The sequence below is a fragment of the Belonocnema kinseyi genome, chromosome 6 (assembly GCF_010883055.1).
Source record: "Belonocnema kinseyi isolate 2016_QV_RU_SX_M_011 chromosome 6, B_treatae_v1, whole genome shotgun sequence".
In the NCBI taxonomy this organism is placed as follows: Eukaryota; Metazoa; Arthropoda; class Insecta; order Hymenoptera; family Cynipidae; genus Belonocnema; species Belonocnema kinseyi.
This window is the reverse complement of record NC_046662.1, coordinates 2,945,639-2,969,216: the sequence shown is the minus strand read 5'-3', so window position 1 is coordinate 2,969,216 and position 23,578 is coordinate 2,945,639. Positions and strand designations below refer to the sequence as shown.

The window sequence follows — 23,578 nt, the reverse complement described above, 5'->3', positions numbered from 1 at the left end:
AGGAGGTTTTTGTTTTGGTGAAAATAGAGGAATAGATTCTCTTAAATTTTTTACATTTTCAACCAAAGAGGTGAATTTGCAACCAAAAAGATAAATTTTCTACGAAAAAAATTAATTTTTGACCAACTTGTTGAATATTTAACTAAAAAAGATAAATTTTCGAAAAAAATATTAGTTAAAAAAAATTAATCTCCATGTACAGAGATGAATTTTTAACTAATGTTATGAATATTCAAATGGAACAGTTCATTTTCTGATAAACAATTAATTTTTTAATCGAAAAAAAAAAATTTTCAACGAAATAGTTAAAGATTCAACTAAAAAATATAGATTTTTAATAAAAAATGGAATAGTTAATGCTTTAATTCGAAAAATTATTTGTCAACAAAAATAAATTAATTCTCAACAAGATAATTCCATTTTCAATTAAAAAATATTATCTTTCAATAAAAAAGTTAATTTCCTAACAAAAAATTAAATTTTCTATTAAAAATGATTTGAATTTCGATAAAAAAAAGATTATTTTTTAACAAAATAGTTGAATTTTTAACTCAAAAAAGTTAATTTTCTATAAAAAAGTTAAATTTTCTGCCGATTGGTTCAATTTTTATAAAAGCAGTTTAATTTTTAAACCAAATAATTGAATTTTCAAAATAAAAATATGAATATCCAACTAATAGGTTGATTTTTAATCAAATTATTGAATTTTCTACCGAGTAGTTAAATTTTTAAGCCAGAAAATCGAACTTTCTACACAAGAGTGGAATTTTTGATACTAAAATATGAATTTTCAAACAAGAAAAAACTGAATTTTCAACTGGATTAGTTGAATTTCTAACAAACAAAAAAAAGAGTTTACAAACCAAAAGATTATTTTCTACCCAAAAATATAATTTTTAACAACAAAAATAAATTTAAGAAAAGCAAAAAAAATTTTGGATAAAAAATTTAATAGGTAAATTTTTATTTAAAAACCGGATTTTAAACCAAGGAAATGAATTTAAAACTGAAGTGATCGCATATTCAACTCGATTAGTTCAATTTTCTGGTTACAATTAACTTAAAAAAAATTGCAACAAAATAGTTCAATTTTTAGTTTAAAATTTAATTTTTAACAACAAAAAATTCTCAAAAATACATCTATTTTCAACCCCAGCGATAAATTTTAAATTTAAAACAAAATAACGAATTCTTAAAAAAAGTCTAACTTTTAATCAAGTCCACAATTTCAACTGAAAATCCATTTCTATGGTTGAATATCAAGCTTTTAACTAAAAATCTAACCATTCAATGTTTGGTTGAAAAATTTATTTATTCAATTTTTAGTTGAAAAATTATCTATTTTAGTTGAAATTTTTTAAAAATATAAATTAATTATCTTGCTTGAAATTTCAGTATGAATTCTCAAAAAAAAATGTAATAGTTGATATTTCAACCCTAAAAATAGTAAAATTTCTAGTTAAAGAGTAAAAAAATTAATATTGAATAAAATCGATTAATTTTTAATGAAATAGTCGAATCTCAACTAGAAAAGATCAGCTTACAACTGAAAATGTAATAGTTGAATTTTCAGTTAAAAAATTAGTTTTCATTTAAAGAGATCAATTGTGATATAAAATGATGAATCTTTAACTGAATAGTTACATTTGGTTTATAAAGTTAGTTTTCGAAAAGAAAAATGAATCCGTAACAAAATCAGATTATTTTCAACCCAAAAGTTGCATTTCTAACCAAAAAATATGAAATTTCTACCAAGATAGATTTTTAGGCCAAAAAAGATAAAAAGCTCAACCAAGTTTTTAAATTTTATACAAAAAACTTGAATTTTTTACCCGAAAATATGAATTTTTAACCAATTACATGAATTTGTAACTCAAGAAAGATACATTTTGAATAGAATAGTTGAATTTCCAACTAAAAAAGGGACATTTTCGACAACTGGAATGGTTAAATTGTTTGTTTAAAAAAATTGTCATCCAGAGATCAATTTAGACCCAAAATAATGAATCCTTAACTGTTTTAGTTAAATTTTCATTCAAAAAGTTAATTAAAAAGAAGGAATTTTCAATAAAATATAAAATTTTCAACTAGAAAAAATCCATTCTCAACCACAATTGAATAGTTTTTTCAGTTTAAAAAACTAATATTTGAACAAAAAAATATATGTTTAACCAAAATGAATCAACTTGAATTAAAAATTTTGATTTAAAAAAATTAATTTTTATCCAAAGGTATGAAATTTCAACTAAAATTGTGAATTTTGAGCCAAAAACTGATTTGTAACAGAGGAGTTCAAGTTTCAACTCAAATAGTAGAAATTTCAACCCAAAAAGATGTTTTTCAAAGTGGACCTTTAACAAACAAGGTCAATCGAAAAACATTAATTCTTTAGAATGAATGTAGTAGTTGAGATTTCAGGCCAAAAAATTGTAATTTTGATTACAAACAGTCAAATTTAACTAAAAATGACGAATCTTCAACCAAACGTTTGCATTTCTAAGAAAAAAAATTAAATTTCTGATAAGAAGACATTTTTTGAATCAAATACATGAGTTTTCCACTTAAAAAGATACATTTTTAACAAAAGTGCTGAATTTCCAACGAAAAAAGACATAGTAAAATTTCTAGTTGAAATGTTCATTTTTAGCAACACAAAAATAATGATTAATAAAATTGATAAATTTTCAGGTTAAACAAATATAATGTTCAAATAGCAATAAGAGACAGGTTCTTAGCTAGAATGAATCTTCAACTGGAATAGTTAAGTTTCTTGTTACAAAAATTAATTTTCGGCCACGATATGAAAGTAAAAAAATGAATTTTCAACGAAAAAGTTCATTTTTAACCGAATAGTTGAATCTATAACTAAAAAACATACATTTTTACCCAAAAATGGAATATTCAAATTTTTCGTTAAAAAAAAGTAAGTCAACTTACAATGATAGAGTTCGATTTTTTCAAATTCGAAAAGATCAATTTTCAACGGTTTAATAATAATAAATAAAGAAATAAAATAATAAAAAACAGATTACTTTTCAACCAGACAGTTACATTTTTAACAAACAAAAAATGACAATTCTACCAAAAGAGATGAATTTTCAATCTAAAAAGACAAATTTAAATAGAGTTGAATTTTCATCTCAGAAAGATTTTTCGGTTCAGAAAGAAAGAAAAATTTTAACCAAATTATTGAAATCTTGGACCGAAAAGATGAATGATAAATAAAACAGTTTAATTTTTTATAGGATAATAAAAAGGTTAACGACAAAAAAAATGAATTCCTAACAAAAATTAGAAAATTAGTACTTAAAGCTGTTGTTCTTGGTGGTTCGGAACTCACTTTAAACTGTAGGCCCCCCTCCCACCACCAAGTAAGTGTCTGGGGATGTGTAAAGAAATAGGGAAGAAGGTGCAAGAAAAATGTAAACCCTTAGGGGACACATTAGAAGCTTCCATACCCATATCAATAAACAAAAAATAGAATATTAGACTTTTTATTTAAAAAATAATTAAATTTCAACCGAAAACAGTTGGATATTCTTGTTGGGTTCTTCTATTAATTTATTTCGCATTTAAGTGGAAAAAAGAAAGGTAGAATAGGATTCATCGACTAAATAATAATAAGATTCTAAATAAACTCTAAAAGTTCATTAATAAAAGTTCTAAAATATTAACTTAGAAACGCGACAATTTTGATCAGAAAATAAAGTCAATTTTCCACTACAAATTTTTTAATTTCGTACTACATAGTTTGAAATCCGGACTGCACAAAATGTATCAGACTATGTTACATCTTCGATTCTGTTACACTTTTATTTTTTAAATATATAATAATTTACATCTTAATAATATTAATAATTCACATTTTCTTTTTGATGTTGAGGTTTTTTGCTAGGTAAAATTAATGAATAATTTTTTATGTTTATTTTTCTGTCTACTTGTTCAATTAATATTATTAGAATATGCATAAACTTAAGATTGTGAAAATTTGACCGGTAGACGGAAAAATTAACATAAACAATTATTATTTATTTATATTTAAAATGTTGAATGTGTAGCAGGAGTTCTCACAGATTTGAGAGCAGAAACGACAGTCTTCCAATGCCTCAGTCCCCCAATAACTGCGACTACGAACGCAGGCTCAAACAGTTGAGGCGTGCTGATTGGTGCTGGTTGAATGCTTGCCTCGGCATCGTCGAGGGAGACAACGCACCTGTAGAGGCTTACCTGGCAAGCGGAGGCGATCCGGCTCGTCAATTAACGCATTCCGAGGTTCTACTATTAAATAGGAGCAGTGCTTTTGATGTAGGACACACCCTAGTTCATTTAGCTATCAGGTTAGTGTCTCCATCTGTTATCTACTTTCCTTTTCTCAAATTATTTTTTTGTTTTGTTTTCTGTTTGAACAAACATTTACAAAAAGTGCTCTCTCTCTCTGCTACTCGAAGACTCGATTTTCTACTTATTTAATCAGATTTCAACGAGAGGATATTCTAGCGACATTATTATCTCAAATCGAAGGCTCCGGCTCTGGAATTAAGAGAGTGCCGAGTTATGTTGCACCAGACTTGGCCGCCCAAATTCGCAGACACGTGATGAATAGCATTCGTTTGCGAAAGGGAACCATTCCATGTTATTTTGTTACAGACATGGCCACTTTTTCCTTGCCTGCCGAGGTTAGTCAAATTATAAAAAGAAAAGAATTATTTCCTTCAGCACGTAACTTGATACTTTATTAATAAATAAGTTTCGCTGATTAAACATTAATTTATAGGTGGAGGATTTGCCGAGTATAGTTCAGGAACAAATGTTGGAGGAACTTTTGGATAGGGAAGCCCAACAGCAGCTTGAGGGCGGCGGAGGGGAACCACCTGCTCTGAATTGGTCTTTAGAAATCACTGAACGGTTGGGTAGTCGTCTTCATGCTCTGTGGAATAGATCCGCTGGAGATTGTCTCTTAGATTCTGTCATGCAAGCCACTTGGGGCGTTTTTGACCGCGATAATGCTTTACGGAGAGCACTTGCGGATACCTTACAACAAGCTGGTCAATTGTGAGTTTGAGAAAGTACCTTTTTATTATCTCTTTAGTGCATGAGCGACATTTTTCTAGTTTTAGGATTTTCTAGCCCTGGGATGAAACCTTTAATCCACGGGATTTTATCCGTATTATCCCATATATTCTACATGATTCCACAGGATTTTATCTTTGAGTAAGGCGAAAAAATTGAGACGTCTGGAGCCAAACAGGCACGTAGGCCTATCACCCATGCCCTTGAAGTAATGCGAAAAAAGTGACACATCCAGAGGTAAAGAGGCTTGCAGGCCTATCACTTACGTCCTTGAAGTAATGCGAAAAAAATTGACACATCTGGAGCCAAACAGGCACGTAGGCCTATCACCCATGTCCTTGAAGTAATGCGAAAAAAGTGACACATCCAGAGCTAAAGAGGCTTGCAGGCCTATCACTTACGTCCTTGAAGTAATGCGAAAAAAATTGACACATCTGGAGCCAAACAGGCACGCATGCCTATCACCCATGTCCTTGAAGTAATGCGAAAAAGTGACACATCTGGAGCTAAAGAGGCTCGCAGCCTATCACTTATATCCTTGAAGTAATGATAAAAAAGTGACACATCCAGAGCTAAAGAGGCTTGCAGGCTTATCACTTACGTCCTTGAAGTAATGCGAAAAAAATTGACACATCTGGAGCCAAACAGGCGCGCATGCCTATCACCCATGTCCTTGAAGTAATGCGAAAAAGTGACACATCTGGAGCTAAAGAGGCTCGCAGCCTATCACTTATATCCTTGAAGTAATGAGAAAAAAGTGACACATCCGGAGCTAAAGAGGCTCGCAGCCTATCACTTATATCCTTAAAGTAATGAGAAAAAAGTGACACATCCGGAGCTAAAGAGGCTGGTAGGCCTATCACTTATGTCCTTGACGTAATGCAAAAATGTGACACATCTGGAGCTAAAGAGGCTCGGATTCTATCACTTATGTCCTTGAAGTAATACGCAAAAATCGACACATATGGAGCCAAATAGGTACGCAGACCTATCACTTATGTTCTTGAAGTAGTAAGAAAAAAGTGACACATCCGGAGCTAAAGAGACTGGTAGGCCTATCACTTATGTCCTTGACGTAATGCAAAAATGTGACACATCTGGAGCTAAAGAGGTTCGCAGTCTATCACTTATGTCCTTGAAGTAATACGCAAAAATCGACACATCTGGAGCCAAATAGGTACGCAGACCTATCACTTATTTCCTTGAAGTTATGCAAAAAAAATTGACACATCTGGAGCCAAACAGGCGCGCAGGATATCACATATGCCCTTGAAGTAATGCGAAAAATGTGGAGGCAAACAGGCACGCAGGCCTAATACTTATGTCCTTGAAGTAATGCGAAAAATGTGACACATCTGGAGCTAAAGAGGCTCGTAGCCTATTACTTCTGTCCTTGAAGTAATGCAAAAAAAATTGACACACCTGGAGCCAAACAGGCACGCAGGCCTATCACCCGTGTCTTTGTAATGCGAAAACGGATTTTAAATACTTTGATGTACAATGGGACCTAACCTAATAGACCTTTAATAACCTACATCAAGAGCTATAATCTATGTCCTTTGAGCAGCCCTGTGCGCCTGAAAACAAAATGGCAATCCCTTGCTCTCCTAAGTTGATAAGTTCCTGATATTTCCAACGCGGCGTTAGTTGTCCCATCACTCCCTGTTTTTGCATTTTCGGGCGTAGGAATAGACTTGAGGTATTATACACCTAGATACGGCATAGTTGGTGAGGATTTTTCAATTTATTATCCGTTGCGCCTCGCAGAAAATCCTCCCTGTATTAGCAGAAATTTCTCAAAACATCGGTAAAGTGAAGGCAGGAATTCTGACATGATTAAAAAAAAAAAAAAACAATTTTATATAAAATCATAAAATGATCATACTTTTGCAATTCTGATCCTCATTTTATTTGTGAAATTAGTAACAATGCTAAAGGTCGACGTATTTTGAAGGTGTTTAATTAAATTATTTGATATCAATTAATCAACATTGATCCTAGATTAGTAGCAAACTACACCAATCGATTCTATGTAAAAAATAACTCAAAAAACTTGTACTAACTTTTCACTTATATTCAAAAGAGTTTTTTTTCTCTTTACAAATATATAACTCTTAATGTTAGAGGATTATAAATAAATCATTGCTATTATTTCGCCAGGATAAAAATAAAATAATTTCGGAACAGATGAAATTTATTTTTTAAATAAAGAACGCTTGCGAAGTTAAAATAAACCGAATTCAACCGATAATTATAAAATTCGTAATTAAAAGCATTCAATGTTAAATGGTTTAAATTAAAACTTTATAATTTTAATTAGAAAACGTTCTAATAGGAATAATTTCTAGAATAAAAAATAAAAATCGTAAATTACCATTTCTAGTTAAACTTACCACTTTAATTCGTAAAATAAGTCTTTAGTCTTCACTCATTAAATTATGTAATCCTTTTTTCATTCTCATCATTTATGATTGAGAAAGTATTATAATAGGTCGAAATTTCACACCTCAATTTTTGAACGGATATTCACGTTTTGAAAATCTCTGAAGTCGAAAATCAAATTTGGGCGATGGCGCCTGTCTGTCTGTGTGTCGGAAAAGATGAAAACTCTAAAAAAACAAATACAGATCAAATTTTCAGGCTTTGGCTCACTTTTTTGAATTCTAAAAGGAACAGCGAGTTTGTTAAACAAAAACCGATACGTGAAGAAATCTTAAAGAAGAATTGAAGCTTTTTAAAATATCTATCACTGTTCCCTCAACCCTTTTTTAAAAAGACTTAATATCCTGATTTTATTTCTCGTTAATACTGTGCAAAACATCCTTAAAAAAATTGGTTCACGCATTTTTTGTTAGGAATTGTCATTTTGATTTTATTTATTGAAAATATTATGCTAAAAAGTCGGGTTTTTAGCAAAACCACGGGAGATACGAAAAAAGTTATATGGATGAATTATAGTTTAAAAAAAGCTTTAACCATAGATGGCCCCTGTGGCTGAAATTCACCCAAACAATTTTTCAAACTCTTAGAGTCTGTTAATTACTTCAACTTTGCTGGTATGTTAAAATATTTTAATAGACAATTTTGGTGAAAAAAACTATTAAACCTATTTTTTTTAAACCTTGAAGAATATCTACATGTTTAAAAAAAATTTTAGTACTGAATATTACTGCAGGATGTGAGTTTTTTGGAGCTTGGGTATAATTCACCCACTGTGACCTGTATGATATTCTACTGAAATGTGACCATCTAGAGTTAAAGCATTTTTTGAACCCTTTTTTGATAGAATGTTTTATTGTGGTTTTATTTAACGAAAATATTATGCAAACTTTTAAAAATTCTAATTTTAAGCCAAATGACGCGAAATACGGAAAAACGTTTTTGAAGATATTTCAGCTTTTAGAAATTGATTCAAAATTGGTTTGAAACAATTTTTGACAGAACTCGTCGATTTTAATTTATTTATCAAAATGCCATATGCATATCCAAAATCGAAAATTCTAATTTTACGCCAAAAGACGGGAAATACATAAATGTGACTATTTTGTTGGGGACTGAACTATTTTTTTGTAAATTAATTTTTTTTTAAGTTGGAAATAATTTTTCTTAACTTTAAGTTTATCTACTCGGTTTTTAGTTAAACACTTACCGTTTTTATTTAGAAATTTGCATATTAAATTTTCATTGGGAATTTATATTTTTTGGTGAAATATTCAACTACGTTGTTGAAAGTTCAACTAATTTGTTTAACTGAAAATTTATCTATGCTTTTTAGGTTATAATTTTCTTAAGATTTATGCGAAAATTAAAAATGATATTTTTATCAAGAAATTTATGTTAAGCGAATATATAAAAGATTACAAAAAATGCTAATAATTCCAGAAATAATCCTCAAGAGATCGATTAATTTAAAAAGATATATACCTAGAAGATTACAAAATTTCGAAAATATTAAAAAATAATTAACAATTCTGAGAATTCTGAGAAGAAATATTTTAAAACCTATCAAATGATTTTCCAAAATTTTAATGCAAATTAATCGAAAAAGAATCTGCAAGATTTTAAGGCAATTTCTCAGCATTTAAAAAAATGTTTGAGTGAACTAATATAATTTCAAAAGACATATACGAATATTAAAAAATAATGAAAGATGAGTTTTCTCACAATAGACTGAATTATCTAATCAAAAAAATACATGGATTAAAAAAAATGAGCTTACGACAAAAATAAATAATTTCCTTTCGAAAAAAATGTCAACAAAAGACTGGCCTTATACATGAATTTTCAACGAAAAAGATAAATTTTTAAAAAGAAGATTAATTTTCTATAAAAAAGTAGAATTTTCAATAAAATACATGAATTTTAAACATTTGAAAGTTTCTTTTGTTTGAATAAAGAAATTATCTTAAAGAAACGGTTTCTTTAATTAAAGAGAGATTAAGAAAATATTTGTCTGATATTTTCATAAATATTTACAATTAAAATTAAATGCGATTTTGTTTAACTTTGATTAATATTTCTTTGTTTATTGATTGCTAATGACGTGATATTGAAATTTGATATTTTTAATTTTGCTATTTATTGTCCTCTATTTCTACAACCAAAACAACGCAGCACTATTCCATTTGTAACTTTTTACTATAACTTAGATTTGCAGAGAACAATTTTTATTTTGAAATTATACTCTCCATTTTTAAAAGTTTTTGAATTAATATTATTTGACTTAGACTGCAACTTTTTTATCAAAAATTTATCGTTTTTGTATAAAAGATTTAACGGTTTTCTTGAAAATTTACCTTTTTGGATAGAAAATTCATCTTCTCGAATTTAAAATTCTCAATTCAATTGTTTTTTAAAATATTCTTCTTTTGAATTGAAAATTGAACTATTTGGTTGAAAATGACACTGTTTGTCAATAAAGATGAACATTTTTTGGTTTTATAGTTTGAATATTTAGTTGAAAATTCAACTATTTTGTCAAAAAGTTATCGTTTTCGTTTGCAAATGTAACTGTTTGGCTGAATATTCGTCTTTTTGGATAGAAAACTTGTTCTTTTGAATTTAATATTAAATTTTTCGATAGAAAAGTTATCTTTGCTGACTGAATGAATATCTTCCTTGGTGAAAATGTAACTTTTCTTCTAAAAATTCGTCTTTGTGGGTGAAAATCGAACCATTTGTTTGTACATTTAACTGTTGCGTTAAAAACTAATCTGTTTGGTTCAGGTGAAGAATTCAATTACCCTTTAAAAAATTAATCTTTTTACTTCAAAATTAAACTAATTGCTTGAAAATGCCACTTTTTTTAATGCAGTAAAACATTTTTTGGTTGAACATTAATTTTTATTTGTGGACGGTTCAACTGTTTGGTTGAAAATTTTATCTTTCTTTGTTGAAAATGAATAATTTTGTTGAAAATTTATATTTTTGGACTGAAAGTCAACCTTTTTCTGAAGCTTTCAACATTTCGTTCTGAAAATTCCACGCTTTTGTTAAAAATTCATCTCTTTTGGTAGAAAATAATTTTAGGTTGAAAATTTAAGTACAGTTAAACCCTTCAATAGCCCTCCTTTCTATAGCCCTTCCAAGAATTGACGTCGCGCCGCAGGTAGGGGTAACAGGAGCTGCGTGGGGCACGCAGGGTTGCGGTTGCCACTAAGGCGAGCACTCAAACGTAAACAAACAAACGCGAAGCGTGCTATAATGAGTTAGTTCCCACCCACCGTCAGCCCGAAAATCGGCGCTATAGAAGAGTTTCACTGTATTTAATAAAAATGGAATATATTTAGAATTGAAATCTTAGGAATATAAAGCGTTTCATATTGAATGCAATATACAGTAGACTCTACGGCACTTCTCGTTTTCGGGGCGTAAGAATTTGTGTGGGTGAGATGAGGCAAGGAGTGAGCGCAGGGGAACGTATGAGAAGTCAGGAAATGAGAAGTGTCGTAGAGTCTACTGTAACAATTAAATTAATTTAGTTGAAAAGAAGGTTTTCCCCTATTTCCGTGAAAAATCACCTTATTTTCCCTGTTTTGAAAGGATTTTGGACTGTGAAGTCTGGCAGCCAAATAACTGTTGTCAGAATCGACAAAGATTAATTGAAGGAGAGTTTTGCGAAGAAGGATAGTATGAGTCTCACACTCAGTGCGTAAATACATTTTGACCTCGAAAAAAAAAAAAAAATTGTTTAAAGAAACGGACTTGCCTCTCGAGACACATGAATAATCTACCGAAATCTGGAACTCCAGAAGGGTATTAGTGCATACATTTGGCATTCCAAAAGGGTACAAGTGCTGTTTATCTTCCGATACTCCAAAAGAGCATACATTCCAATGTGCTCCAAAATATAAAAGCTCCAAATTTAAATACGGTATTAAAATAGGCTACGAAACTTTTCTTTAGGTAAATGTCTAATTCGACTGGAATTTTAGTTTTTAATTTGTAGTTCATTTTTCTAGTACCACTTAATAATTTATAAATAGTTTACTTAAAAAAGCTGTAGCTCAAACCGGTTCTAAAATTTTAGCTTTTATCCTCGTTGGCGAGAGTACGAAGCATCGCAAGCATCTAGAATGTTAGACTTCACACTAGAAGAAACCCAGTGGCAAGAAGACTGGGAAAATCTGCTGGCAACGGCAGCTCAACCTGGAAGTGCGTTGGAGCAATTACACGTATTTGCTTTGGCCCATATTCTGAGGAGACCGATCATCGTCTACGGTGTAAAATATGTCAAAAGTTTCCGAGGAGAAGACATAGGTACTTAATAATTGTATCTATAATTTTTTCTTGCAACTTGCCTCTAAACAATTCTCCAATTTAAATCCTGTTGCAATTATTTTATTCTCAGGCTATGCAAGATTTGAAGGCGTCTATTTGCCCCTCCTTTGGGAGCCATCATTCTGCATCCGATCTCCAATTGCTCTGGGTTACACCCGTGGCCACTTCTCAGCTCTCGTACCTATTGAACCATATTCTTCCTCAGGAATACCGCCCCTAGCATCACACGCGACTGGCATTGGTGGCGGCAATAGTCCAATGCAACAACTTCAGATACAAATGCAAATGACCTTCATGCCTTTGATGGATCGGGAACGAAAATTACTTCCAATACATTTTCTCAGTCCGGAAGAAATGGGCCGTGAGGAGGCGATTTTAAAGCAGTGGCTCGACGTTTGCACCACCGAGGGCGGCATTTTTGTCGCGCAACAAAAACTTCACAAAAGGCCGCTTCTCGTCGCGCAGATGCTTGAGGAGTGGCTCAATCATTATCGGAGACTCGCGTGAGTAACTCTTTTTTGACAGTGAAATAAAGTTGTTCAAAGTAATCTTTAAATTTATACTGAAATGTTAAAAGAACATTTTCTCGGAGTGTGGTAAAACGATTACTTTAGGGTTATTGGTCTAAACTAACGACTCTGTCACTGATAGTAAATTGACCCGTTCTGGAGTTTGTTTTTTAAACTAACCCGTTCTGGTGTTGTTTCACTAAACTAATACGTTCTCGAGCTTGTTTCGGAAATTAACCCTCTAAGGATTTCGTCGTCTAAACTAAATCATTTTTGATTTGGTCGCCTAAACTAACCCATTATGGAGTTGGTCCTCTAAACGCACTATTTCTAGAGTTTTTCGTCTAAACGAACAAATTCTGGGTTTAGTCATCTAAACTAACTAATTAACAAGTTGGTCGTCTTAATGAACCCATTTTACAATTTTTCCTCTAAACGCACCAATTCTGGAGTTGGTCGTCTAAACTAACCAATTATGGCGTTGGTCGTCTGAACGAACCCATTTTTGAATGTGTCTCCTAAATTAACCTATTTTAAATTTGTCTTCTAAACGCACTGATTTTAGAATGAGTCGTCTGACCTAACCAATTTTGGCGTTTGTTGTTTGAACGAACCCATCCTTTTGAATTTGTCTTTTAAACGCACAAGTTCTGAAGTGGGTCGTCTAAACGAACCCGTTCTGGAGTTGGTCCTCTAAACTCACTATTTCTAGAGTTTTTCGTCTGAATGAACAAGTTGGTCGTTTAAACGAACCCATTTTTTAATTACTTTTCTAAATTACTTTTCTAAACGAACAAAGTCATTCTTTTGATTTTGTCTTCTAAACGCACCAGTTCTGGACTGAGTCGTCTAAACTAACTAATTCTGAAATTGGTCGCCTGAGCAAACCCGTTCTGTAGTTGGTTCTATAAACGCACTATTTCTAGAGTTTTTCGTTTAAACGAACAAATTGTAGATTTAGTCGCCTAAACTAGCCAATTAAGAAATTGGTCGTCTAAAGGAACCCATTTTAGAATTTGTCCTCTAAACGCACAAATTTTGGAGTTGGTCGTCTAAACTAACCAATTCTGGCGTTGGTCGTATAAATGAACCTATTTTTGAATTACTCTTCTAAACGAACCCATTTTTCGAATTTGTCTTCCAAACGCCTCAATTCTCGAGAGGGTTATCTAAACCAACCAAACATGGCATTAGTCGTCTAAACGAATTCGTTCTTTCGGCTTTGTCTTCTAAACGCACCAGTTCTGGACTGAGTCGTCTAAACTAACTAATTCTGAAAATGGTCGCCTAAGCGAGCCTATTCTGGAGGTGGTTCTTTAAACGAACTATTTATAGAATTTTTTGTCTAAACGAATAAATTCTAGATTTAGTCGTCTAAACTAACCCAATTAAGAAGTTGGTTCTCTAAACAAACCCAATTTAGAATTTTTCTTTAAACGCGCCGTTTCTGGAGTGGGCCGTTTAAACTAACCAATTTTGGCGCTGGTCGTCTAAACTAACCAATTAAGCAGTTGGTTGTCTAAACGAACCCATTTAAGAATTTTTCCTCTAAGCGTACAAATTTTGGAGTTGGTCGTCTAAACTAACCAATTTTGGCGTTGGTCGTTTAAACGAACCCATTTTTGAATAACTCTTCTAAACGAACATATTTTTAGAATTTGTTTTCCAAACGCCTTAATTCTGGAGTGGGTCGTCTAAATTAACTCACAATGGAGTTGGTCGTCTGAACTAACCACTTATAGATTTGTTCGTTTAAATAAACCTGTTTCAGAATTTATCTTCTAAAGTTGCCAATTCTTCAGTTGGTCGTCTAAACTCATGCATTATGGCAGAGCAGTTAGTTTAGAAGATCAATGGTCGTTTGAACCATCAAAATGGTCGTTTTAAACAAACACACCGAGAGAGGTTCGTTTGAGATATCGTAATATTGAAAATTACTCTTTCCGTTTCGATTTTTTCTTGTTATTTAAGAGAAACTTTTTTGTTTTTTTTTTCTGGTGATTGTTCGGAAAATCTTTTTTTTTAGATTCTAAGATGCAGATTGCGTTAAAATTTAATTAAATTAAGAACACTTAGCTTTATAACACGTAGATTAATAGTAGCACATCGCTGTGAATTTTTTCACTATTTCTGCGAATAATTAAACTAACGATTGTCAGGTACTATTGATCAGAGATCTAGTCTTTGAGAGAAGGAAGTAATTAGTTTTTGAGTGTTAGGTATAGTTGAAAAGATTGCAAAATTTTAGAAAGATTGTAAAAATTCGATGTAAACCTAATTATTTACAATTAGATAATAAAATTTTATCTAAATATTTTGGTTTTATAGATATAATAAATATAGGCTTTAATTAATATTCAGAATTTATTCGAGAGAAACAAGTATTCTTATTTTCGATATTTTATGTTAATAGTTTATTATTTTTATTTAAATTACAGGAGTGTCAACTAACACTTTGCGAATTTATTTTTACTGATTTGAAGAGTACGCGGGAAAAGAAAATTTAGTTTAAAGATTTTACGTGGGACCTGCAATTAAATTGCAATCGGTTATGAATACTACTAATACCTAAACTTAATTATTTTATTACTTTATTTTCCCGCATACGCTTTATTAATTAATCATTATTGGAAGCAGAATCAAGTGCGACTTGATAGAAAATTACTTGTAACAAAAGTGATTTATACCTACAGAAAAGAATGTCCAATTATATAAAAGATGTATTGTTGATTTTGATTATAAAGTATTGGTTTAGTCGTTGTTCTAAATAAACACTACAAAGAATAAATTGCTTTTTTTCTTATCATTTTTTCAAGAATATTATACTAATATTTTTGTTTATTTATTTTTTTTTTTCAAGAACCCACGCATTAATTTGATCTACTTTTTTCAGTTCTAAATGTAATCAGAATTTTTTAAATGCTAAATTGCGTAAATAATTTGATGCTTTAGGAAGCATTCCTACACATTTTTTAGCATCTGAAGAAAAAAGTTTGAAAATATTTAAGCATTCGAATTAGGGAGAATTTGAAGTTTCGATTATTCAAATATCAGGCGATTCTTGTTTACAAAAGGAATCTCAATTTGGAAGAAAAACATTTTTTAAGATCATCAATAACTATGTAATTGAATTTTAAACACAAAAAAAAAACATAAATTATCAATGAAAAATTTAATTGTTGATGAACCAAAGAAGATTTTACTTTTAAATTAAAAAACAGTTAAATTCAATAAAAAAGACAAATTTTTAACAAAGCAGTTTAATTTTCAATCAAAAAGGATAACTTTTTAACTTTATTGTAGAATTTTAACAAAAAAGTTAAATCTTCTATTAAAACGGGATTATTTTCAACAAAAAAATTGCATTTTCAAGCAAAAAAGATGAGATTTCTACCAAAAAGCTGAATTTTTAAACCAAAACACGAATTTTCAATTATGACAAATTTTGCAGTCAAGAAAAAAAAATTCAACCAATTTTCAACGAAAAATGTAATAGCTTATATTTGAACTATCAAGATGAATTTAATACCAAAAAAATACGGTTGAATTTTTATTCCGAAAATATCAATTTTTAACCAAGTAGTTGAATTTTTAACCAAAAATACAAGTTTTAAACCGAAAAGATTAATTTTCAACCGAGAAGATTGATATGCTATAAAAAAAATGAATTTTCAACGAAATAATTGAATTTTCTATCAGATTGTTGAATTTTCAACCCAAAAAGACAAATTTTCAACTAAGAAGATTAATTTTTTACTAAAAAAAAATACAAATTTTTAACCAAATACTGGAATTTTTAATGCAAAAATAAAAATGCTTAACAAAAAAAGTGAATTTACAAGCAAATAGTTTAAATTTTCACCAGGTTGTTAAATTTTCAAACTAAAAACACCAATTTTCAAACAAGAAGATTAATTTTTCACAAAGAAATATGAATTTTCAACGAAATATTGGAATTTTCAATCCGAAAATAAAAATGTTTCCTAAAAAAGTGTATTTTCAACTGAATAGTTTAGTTCTCTTTTAAAACATTCAATTTTAAATCCAAAAAGACCAATTTTTAGCCAAGAAGATTAATTTTCTACTAAAAAAATACGAATTTTCAACCAAATATTGGAATGTTTAATCCGAAAATAAAAATTTTTACCAGAAAAAGTGAATTTTCAACTAAATAGTTTAAGTTTCTACCAGAGTGTTGAATTTTCATCCCAAAAAGACGAATTTTCAAAAACATAATTGAATCCTTAGTCACTGAATTGTCGAATTGAAAAAAAAATTGATTTTCAACCAAAGAGGATGCATTTTTAACAAAATAGATGAATTTTCTTATTGGTTTCTATTAATTCAGTTCGTTTATCCGTCGAAAAACGAAAATAATAATTGAGTAAACATTGAAATTCATTTTTAATGCTCTGAAAATATTAAGTTAGAAAACGGGAAAGTTTGCTTAGAAATTAAAGTTTATTTTCCACTTCACACTTTTTCATTTCGGACTACTAGGTAACATTTTAGACAACTTGACAAACAAAAGTTTAATAATCTGAAATAAAAAAAAAGTAGTCAAAATAGGCACCTACAAAAACAGGATTCACTTTTCCTTCGTTCGTTTCTCCTCACGTCACCTACTTTCCTTCCCTTCTTTATTCCTCTTTCTGCTATTTTCTCTACTTCCCCTACCCTAATTTTTCTTCACTACCCCCAATTCTCCTCCTGAATTTCTCGCACTACTACTTCACTTCTTAATTTCCCTACTTTCTCTACCCTCATTTTCCCTTATTTGACTTAATCTCCGTCGCCTCACTTCAAAATTCGCTCCACCTCTCCCCCAATTTAGTCCTTCTATTTACCTTCCTCTCATTTCCCTTACTTCTCCTGTTCTCATTTTTCCTCACTTCACCTCACTTCACTTTTCTTTATTTCCGCTCACTTCCTCTACTTCGTTTTCCCTCACTTTCCTTACCCTCTCCCCCTTTTTCCCTCGCTTCCTCTACTTCCAGTCCCTTTATTTCCCAACTCCGCATTTCCCCTCACTTCTTCTCTGATTTTCCTTACTTCCCTTATCCTTATTTCCCCTACTGTCTATCTCTATTTCGCCTTCACTTCTTCTTCCCTTCCCTCATTCACCTAATATCCTTGCCCTCCTTTCGCTTCCTCCCCTGATTTCCCTTCACTTCTCCTAATTCCTCTCCGTCAATTTTCCTCACTCCTACTTCTCTTTCACTTCCTCCACTTTCTCTCCCCTCATTACACCTCTCTGCCCCTACTTTCCTTCCCCCCGTTACTTCCCCTCCTCTAATTTTCCTTCACTTCGCCTAATGCCCCTTTTAGAATTTCCTTCACTTCTACTTCCCATTTTACTTTCCCTACTTTCTCTCTCCTCATTTCCCCTCGCTTCAACTCTTCCTCAATTTTGTCTTTCTATTTCCTCTCCTCTAATTTCTCTTCTTTCTCCGTCCACATTTTCCGTCACTACAACTTCTTTCATTTCCGCTACTTCTTTTTTTCTCATTACTCCTATTTTTCCCTTACTTCCCCTTCCCTCACTCCCCTATTTTCCCCTAACTTTCCCTACTTCCAGTCCCTTTATTTCACATTCCCACGTTTTCTCTTACTCATTGTCTGATTTCCCCTACTTTCCCTACTTTCCCTAACCTTTTTTCGGCTATTATTTGTCCCCTATTTTCCCTTCACTTCCCCTCCCCGAATTTCTTCTGACTACACCTTTCATCATTTCACTTTTCTGCTAGTTTTAAAAGAATAGAAAAACTCTGTACTTTTTCCTGTTAAAATTGTTTATCTATCAAATCAGGGGCGATAAACGGATATTTTTTCCAGTCAGCAGAACGTTGCACCGTTCTCAAGAGCCACCGTCCAGGATTACAGCAGTGACGGTGATACCGAAGATTTGTAGAATCCTAAATCCCCAGGAATGTGATCGTCATCCCGGCGATTGCAGCAGCTCATCAGTGATGTATGGTATAATAGAGTTTCTCGAAGACTCTCAAGACAATTCAAATGGCTCGCATGCCCGAATCCCTATTGATTCGGGCTCTTGGTTTTGAAATCTGTATGATACATTTGAATTTAGGAAATTATTAATTCACACTGTCTCTTAAGATTTTTATTTCTCAAAAGATTTAGTCGAATCTAGAGTTAGAATACTCGTAACAAAAAATTACTAGGTTGTCTACCTGACTTGGAAATCGGGAAAACCGGAAAACTGCCGAGGTTGTGTTACAGCAGAGTTTCACAAAGCGCTCATGGTTTAGCCACGCCCCTAGGGTTTGGCGGGAAATATCTTTGATGCGTATTGACCGTTTTTTTAAAATATCCACTCGCGCATACGTATCGAAATAATCGAATTTCGAGGTAACGGAAGGGAGAGGCGCTTGGTGAGAAAAGGCACTTTGTGGAAAGGCGTTTTGTGAGAGCACTATATTTTTATTATTCTGAATCTGAGCTGGAACAGGGGATTTCAGTATAAAATTATAATGTAACTTTGAATATGGAATTTGGAAAAGATTTTTTTATTCTGATTTTCAACAAGGGAATTAAAAAAAATCCCTCTTTCAATTTAGAACTTGCCACAATTTGAAACTTCCCTCTTCCATATTTCGGAAAAAGGAAATTACTATTTTTCTGAATTATAATAGAAATTTTGTTGTAAATAACTATAATTATTATTTGGAACTGGGGGATTTTAGGAAAAAGAGTTTGAAAAATTATTTTTTGAAACGTTTCTTTTTTAAATTCTCATGCAAAATTAAGTAAATAAAACATTTTTAACAATTGTTTTAAATAATAAATACTCTTTCTCCTGAATTGTCAACTGTTGCAAAATGAGGTAATTACAAAAAAATTAAATAAAATTTTCAACATTTTTTCAATGTTCAGCGGCTGCATTTTTAACTGGTAAAAATTCAATATCTTAAAATTCTGCCTTGAAAATTGAAAGACATTGAATTTTTAACGGTTGAAAGTTTAAAAATTCAGCTGTTGATTCATTAAATTCTCATTTAAAATGATGTAAATGTAACGTTTTTAACATAAAAAAAATTATTTCGCCTTTCTCTTGAATTTTTAACTCTTGAAAAATAAGCGAATTAGAAAAGATCAGAAATGGTATTTCAACATTTGTAAATTCAAAAAATAATTTAAATTGTCATTGAAAATTATTGTAAATTCAAAATTGAACTTTAAACTTTTCGAAAATTTAACTGCTGAAAATTCAATTTTCTTCAATTTTTAAGGGAATCTTGTTGAAAATATAACTATTAAAATTCAACTGTTGAAAATTCAAAATCGAATTTTCATCATTTCGAAAATTCAACTGTTGATTTATTAGATATGAAAATTCAATTTGCAGTAGTAAACGTTTCCAATTTCAGCTTTTTTCAATGTTTAACAGTTGACGAGTCAACTGTTAAAAAATAATCTGTTTACAATTGAAAATTTAATTTTTATATTTCTGAAAATACATTCGATTTTTTTCGAAAACTGACCGCCATTGTGAGTTTAGAAAATTAATAATCTGCGAATATTTGGAACAGGAAATTTTGTTTAAGAATTTCAATTTTTGTCGAAGGAGGTAATTTCTCACATGAAACGGAAAATGTTAGAAAATGATTTGAATTCCCATTTACAAAAAGGGAATTTTCAAAAAAAAACTCTGTTCCAAATCAGATTTCATCAGATTTGGAAAATTCCTTGTTCCAAATCAGAAATCTTCGAAATCATTAAAAAAAAAGTCTTTTAAGTTGACAGGGAAAAATTACGAATTGACCGGACGATGGCCAGAAAACGGACGTAATTAAAAATCACCGACCCGGTAGACACCCTGTTTCTTATGATTTTTATTTCTGAAAAGAGATAGCCGCTTCTAAAGACAGAATTTTCCTGAAAGAAGAAATTATTCGTCTTCCTCACGACTCAGAATGTAGAAAAGAGATTTAACTTTAAAAAGTAATTTATTAATTTTATTTTATTCGTTGAAGTAGTATAGCTCTACGGCTCCGATATCACTTACCGACCGATGGTAAATCTGCCTTACTGACCGATGGTAAATCTTCATTACCGACCGAAGGTCATTACTCGATGTCGTTAACTTAGCATAGAACAGAACCTTGCTCGGTCGGCATGTGGTGTCGCTATACAGCTATACTACTCATGGACGATTTAATTTCCATTTTTGAGGTCCAAAAAAGAAAAAGAATTGAGAAGAGATGATATGTATAAAAAAATCATGTTTAAAGCTTGTAGAGAAAATATATTCGCCTTGTCAATTAGAGTGACAGAGTGATGAACCGATAATTCCACATTTTGAAATAATTTAGTATTTTTTTTTACTTCTCGCAATTCTGGAAGAGAAAGTTGTTAAAATAATAAAGGACTGGAGTGGAAGAGAATAGACGATTCGCCCTAATCAAAAGAGTACAAAAAACTGATCAGGTGGCATTCGTTTGTTTACAATGTTGTTATGATTATTATTAATGTTATTACTAAAATACTGACAATGTCTAGTCTCTTAGCATACTCGATTTTTTCAATCACATTCTCTCATGGATTTTTGACGAAGAAAAAACATAAACCGTGCTCCACGGGTGCTCCATCAATTTGTTTTTTGTTGTTGTTTCTCTTGTTTTTTAGACTTGACGATATTGTGAGAGAAGCGTGTTTGTAATAAAGAAGAATCTAGAAGATAGAAGTTTCTGTCCAATTTAGTAAATGTTCCGCACATGCTGCCGCTACGCTCGTGATCGATACTGGATATAGTAAGAGATTTAAAAACTAAAGAAAAAAATTGATAAAGACAATTGATATATGTATATTAACAACATAGAAATATATTAAATATATTATATTGAATAATATATCCATGTAAAATACTTCTGAATGACGATGGATTATAATTATAAACGACGTACTAAAATATATATAATAAAAATCAGCTGACTTGAATTTTTGGAATTTACAGATTTTTTCAATCAAATCCTGTCTGGTCTATCATTTCTATCATTTCTCGTCATACCTGACGTTTTTTCTGTTTATTAGTTAACAAATTCAAAGGTTGGATCAGGAAAGGGCTTATTTTGTCTAAAAAGAGCGTATTTAGTATTTAATTATGAATAAATTTAATATTTGGATCGGAAAAGGGCTTATTTGTATTTATTTAGGAATAAATTCAATATTTGGAACTGGAAAGGGGCTTATTTTGTATTCAATTATAAATAAATTTAATATTTGGATCGGAAAAAGGGCCTCTTTTTATTAATTAAAAAATTAATTGAATAATTGGATCAGAAAGGGGCTTATTTTGTATTTAATTATAAATGAATTTAATATTTGGATCGGAAAATGGCTTATTTGTATTCATTTAAAAATAAATTGAATACTTGGATCAGAAAGGGGCTTATATGTATTTATTTAGGAATAAATTCAAAATTTGGAACTGGAAAGGGGCTTCTTTTATGTGTAATTATAAATAAATTTAATATTTGGATCGGAAAAAGGGCCTCTTTTTATTAATTTAAAAATTAATTGAATAATTGGATCAGAAAGGGGCTTATTTTGTATTTAATTATAAATAAATTTAATATTTGGATCGGAAAAGGGCTTATTTGTATTCATTTAAAAATAAATTGAATACTTGGATCAGAAAGGGGCTTATTTTTATTTATTTAGGAATAAATTCAATATTTGGAACTGGAAAGGGGCTTATTTTGTATTCAATTATAAATAAATTTAATATTTGGATCGGGAAAAGGGCCTCTTTTTATTAATTAAAAAATTAATTGAATAATTGGATCAGAAAGGGGCTTATTTTGTATTTAATTATAAATAAATTTAATATTTGGATCGGAAAAAGAGCCTCTTTTTATTAATTTAAAAATTAATTGAATAATTGGATCAGAAAGGGGCTTATTTTGTATTTAATTATAAATAAATTTAATATTTGGATCGGAAAAGGGCTTATTTGTATTCATTTAAAAATAAATTGAATACTTGGATCAGAAAGGGGCTTATTTGTATTTATTTAGGAATAAATTCAAAATTTGGAACTGGAAAGGGGCTTCTTTTATGTTTAATTATAAATAAATTTAATATTTGGATCGGGAAAAGGGCCTCTTTTTATTAATTTAAAAATTAATTGAATAAATGGATCAGAAAAGGGCTTATTTTGTATTTAATTATAAATAAATTTAATATTTGGATCGTAAAAGGGCTTATTTGTATTCATTTAAAAATAAATTGAATACTTGGATCAGAAAGGGGCTTATTTGGGAAATTGCTAACTTTGTATTTAATTAGAAGAAATTCAAATTTTTGTTCTTGAAAAGGGCTTATTTTGTGTTTAATTATATATATATAATATTTGGATCGAAAATGGCTTATTTGTATCTATTTAGAAATAAGTTGAATAATTGGATCATAAAAGGGCTTATTTGTATTTATTTAGAAATAAATTGAATATTTGGATCAGAAAAGAGCTTATTTGTATTTATTTAGAAATAAGTTGAATATTTGGATCAGAAAAGGGCTTATTTGTATTTATTTAGAAATATATTGAATATTTGGATCAGAAAAGGGCTTATTTGTATTTATTTAGAAATAAATTGAATATTTGGATCAGAAAAGGGCTTATTTGGGAAATGGCTAATTTTGTATTTAATTAGAAGAAATTCAAATTTTTGTTCTTGAAAAGGGCTTATTTTGTGTTTAATTATAAATATAATATTTGGATCGAAAATGGCTTATTTGTATCTATTTAGAAATAAGTTGAATAATTGGATGATAAAAGGGCTTATTTGTATTTATTTAGAAATAAATTGAATATTTGGATCAGAAAAGAGCTTATTTATATTTATTTAGAAATGGATATAATATTGGGATCGGAAAAGGGTTTTTTTTGGAAAATGGCTTATTTTGTATTTAATTGGAAGAAATTCAAATTTTGGTTCTCTAAAAGGAATTATTTTTGGTTTAATGATAAATAAATACAATATTTCAATCGTAAAGTGGCTTATTTGTATTTATTTATAAATAAATTGAATATTTGGATCAGAAAAGGGCTTATTTGGGAAATGGCTAATTTTGTATTTAATTAGAAGAAATTCTAGTTTTTGTTCTTGAAAAGGGCTTATTTTGTGTTTAATTATAAATATAATATTTGGATCGAAAATGGCTTATTTGTATCTATTTAGAAATAAGTTGAATAATTG

At 30.3% G+C, this 23,578-nt stretch overlaps 1 protein-coding gene across 6 annotated transcripts in view; it reads left to right on the top strand.

Annotated features, from left to right (window-relative positions):
* Window positions 1-19,176, top strand: part of LOC117174241 (ubiquitin thioesterase trabid) — a 37,672-nt gene extending 18,496 nt beyond the window's left edge. For 4 of the 6 annotated variants that reach the window (XM_033363140.1, XM_033363139.1, XM_033363141.1 and 1 more), the window contains exons 3-8: window positions 4,059-4,337; window positions 4,475-4,676; window positions 4,775-5,052; window positions 11,600-11,829; window positions 11,921-12,353; window positions 18,195-19,176. In XM_033363140.1, the coding sequence (XP_033219031.1) occupies window positions 4,059-4,337; window positions 4,475-4,676; window positions 4,775-5,052; window positions 11,600-11,829; window positions 11,921-12,353; window positions 18,195-18,270 (1,498 nt within the window). In that variant the 3' untranslated portion in view covers window positions 18,271-19,176. Of the gene's footprint in view, window positions 1-4,058; window positions 4,338-4,474; window positions 4,677-4,774; window positions 5,053-11,599; window positions 11,830-11,920; window positions 15,141-18,194 lie in introns of those variants that run through there. The other 2 variants (XM_033363143.1, XM_033363144.1) reach the window with 2 other exon arrangements.
* Window positions 19,177-23,578: the final 4,402 nt, after the last annotated feature.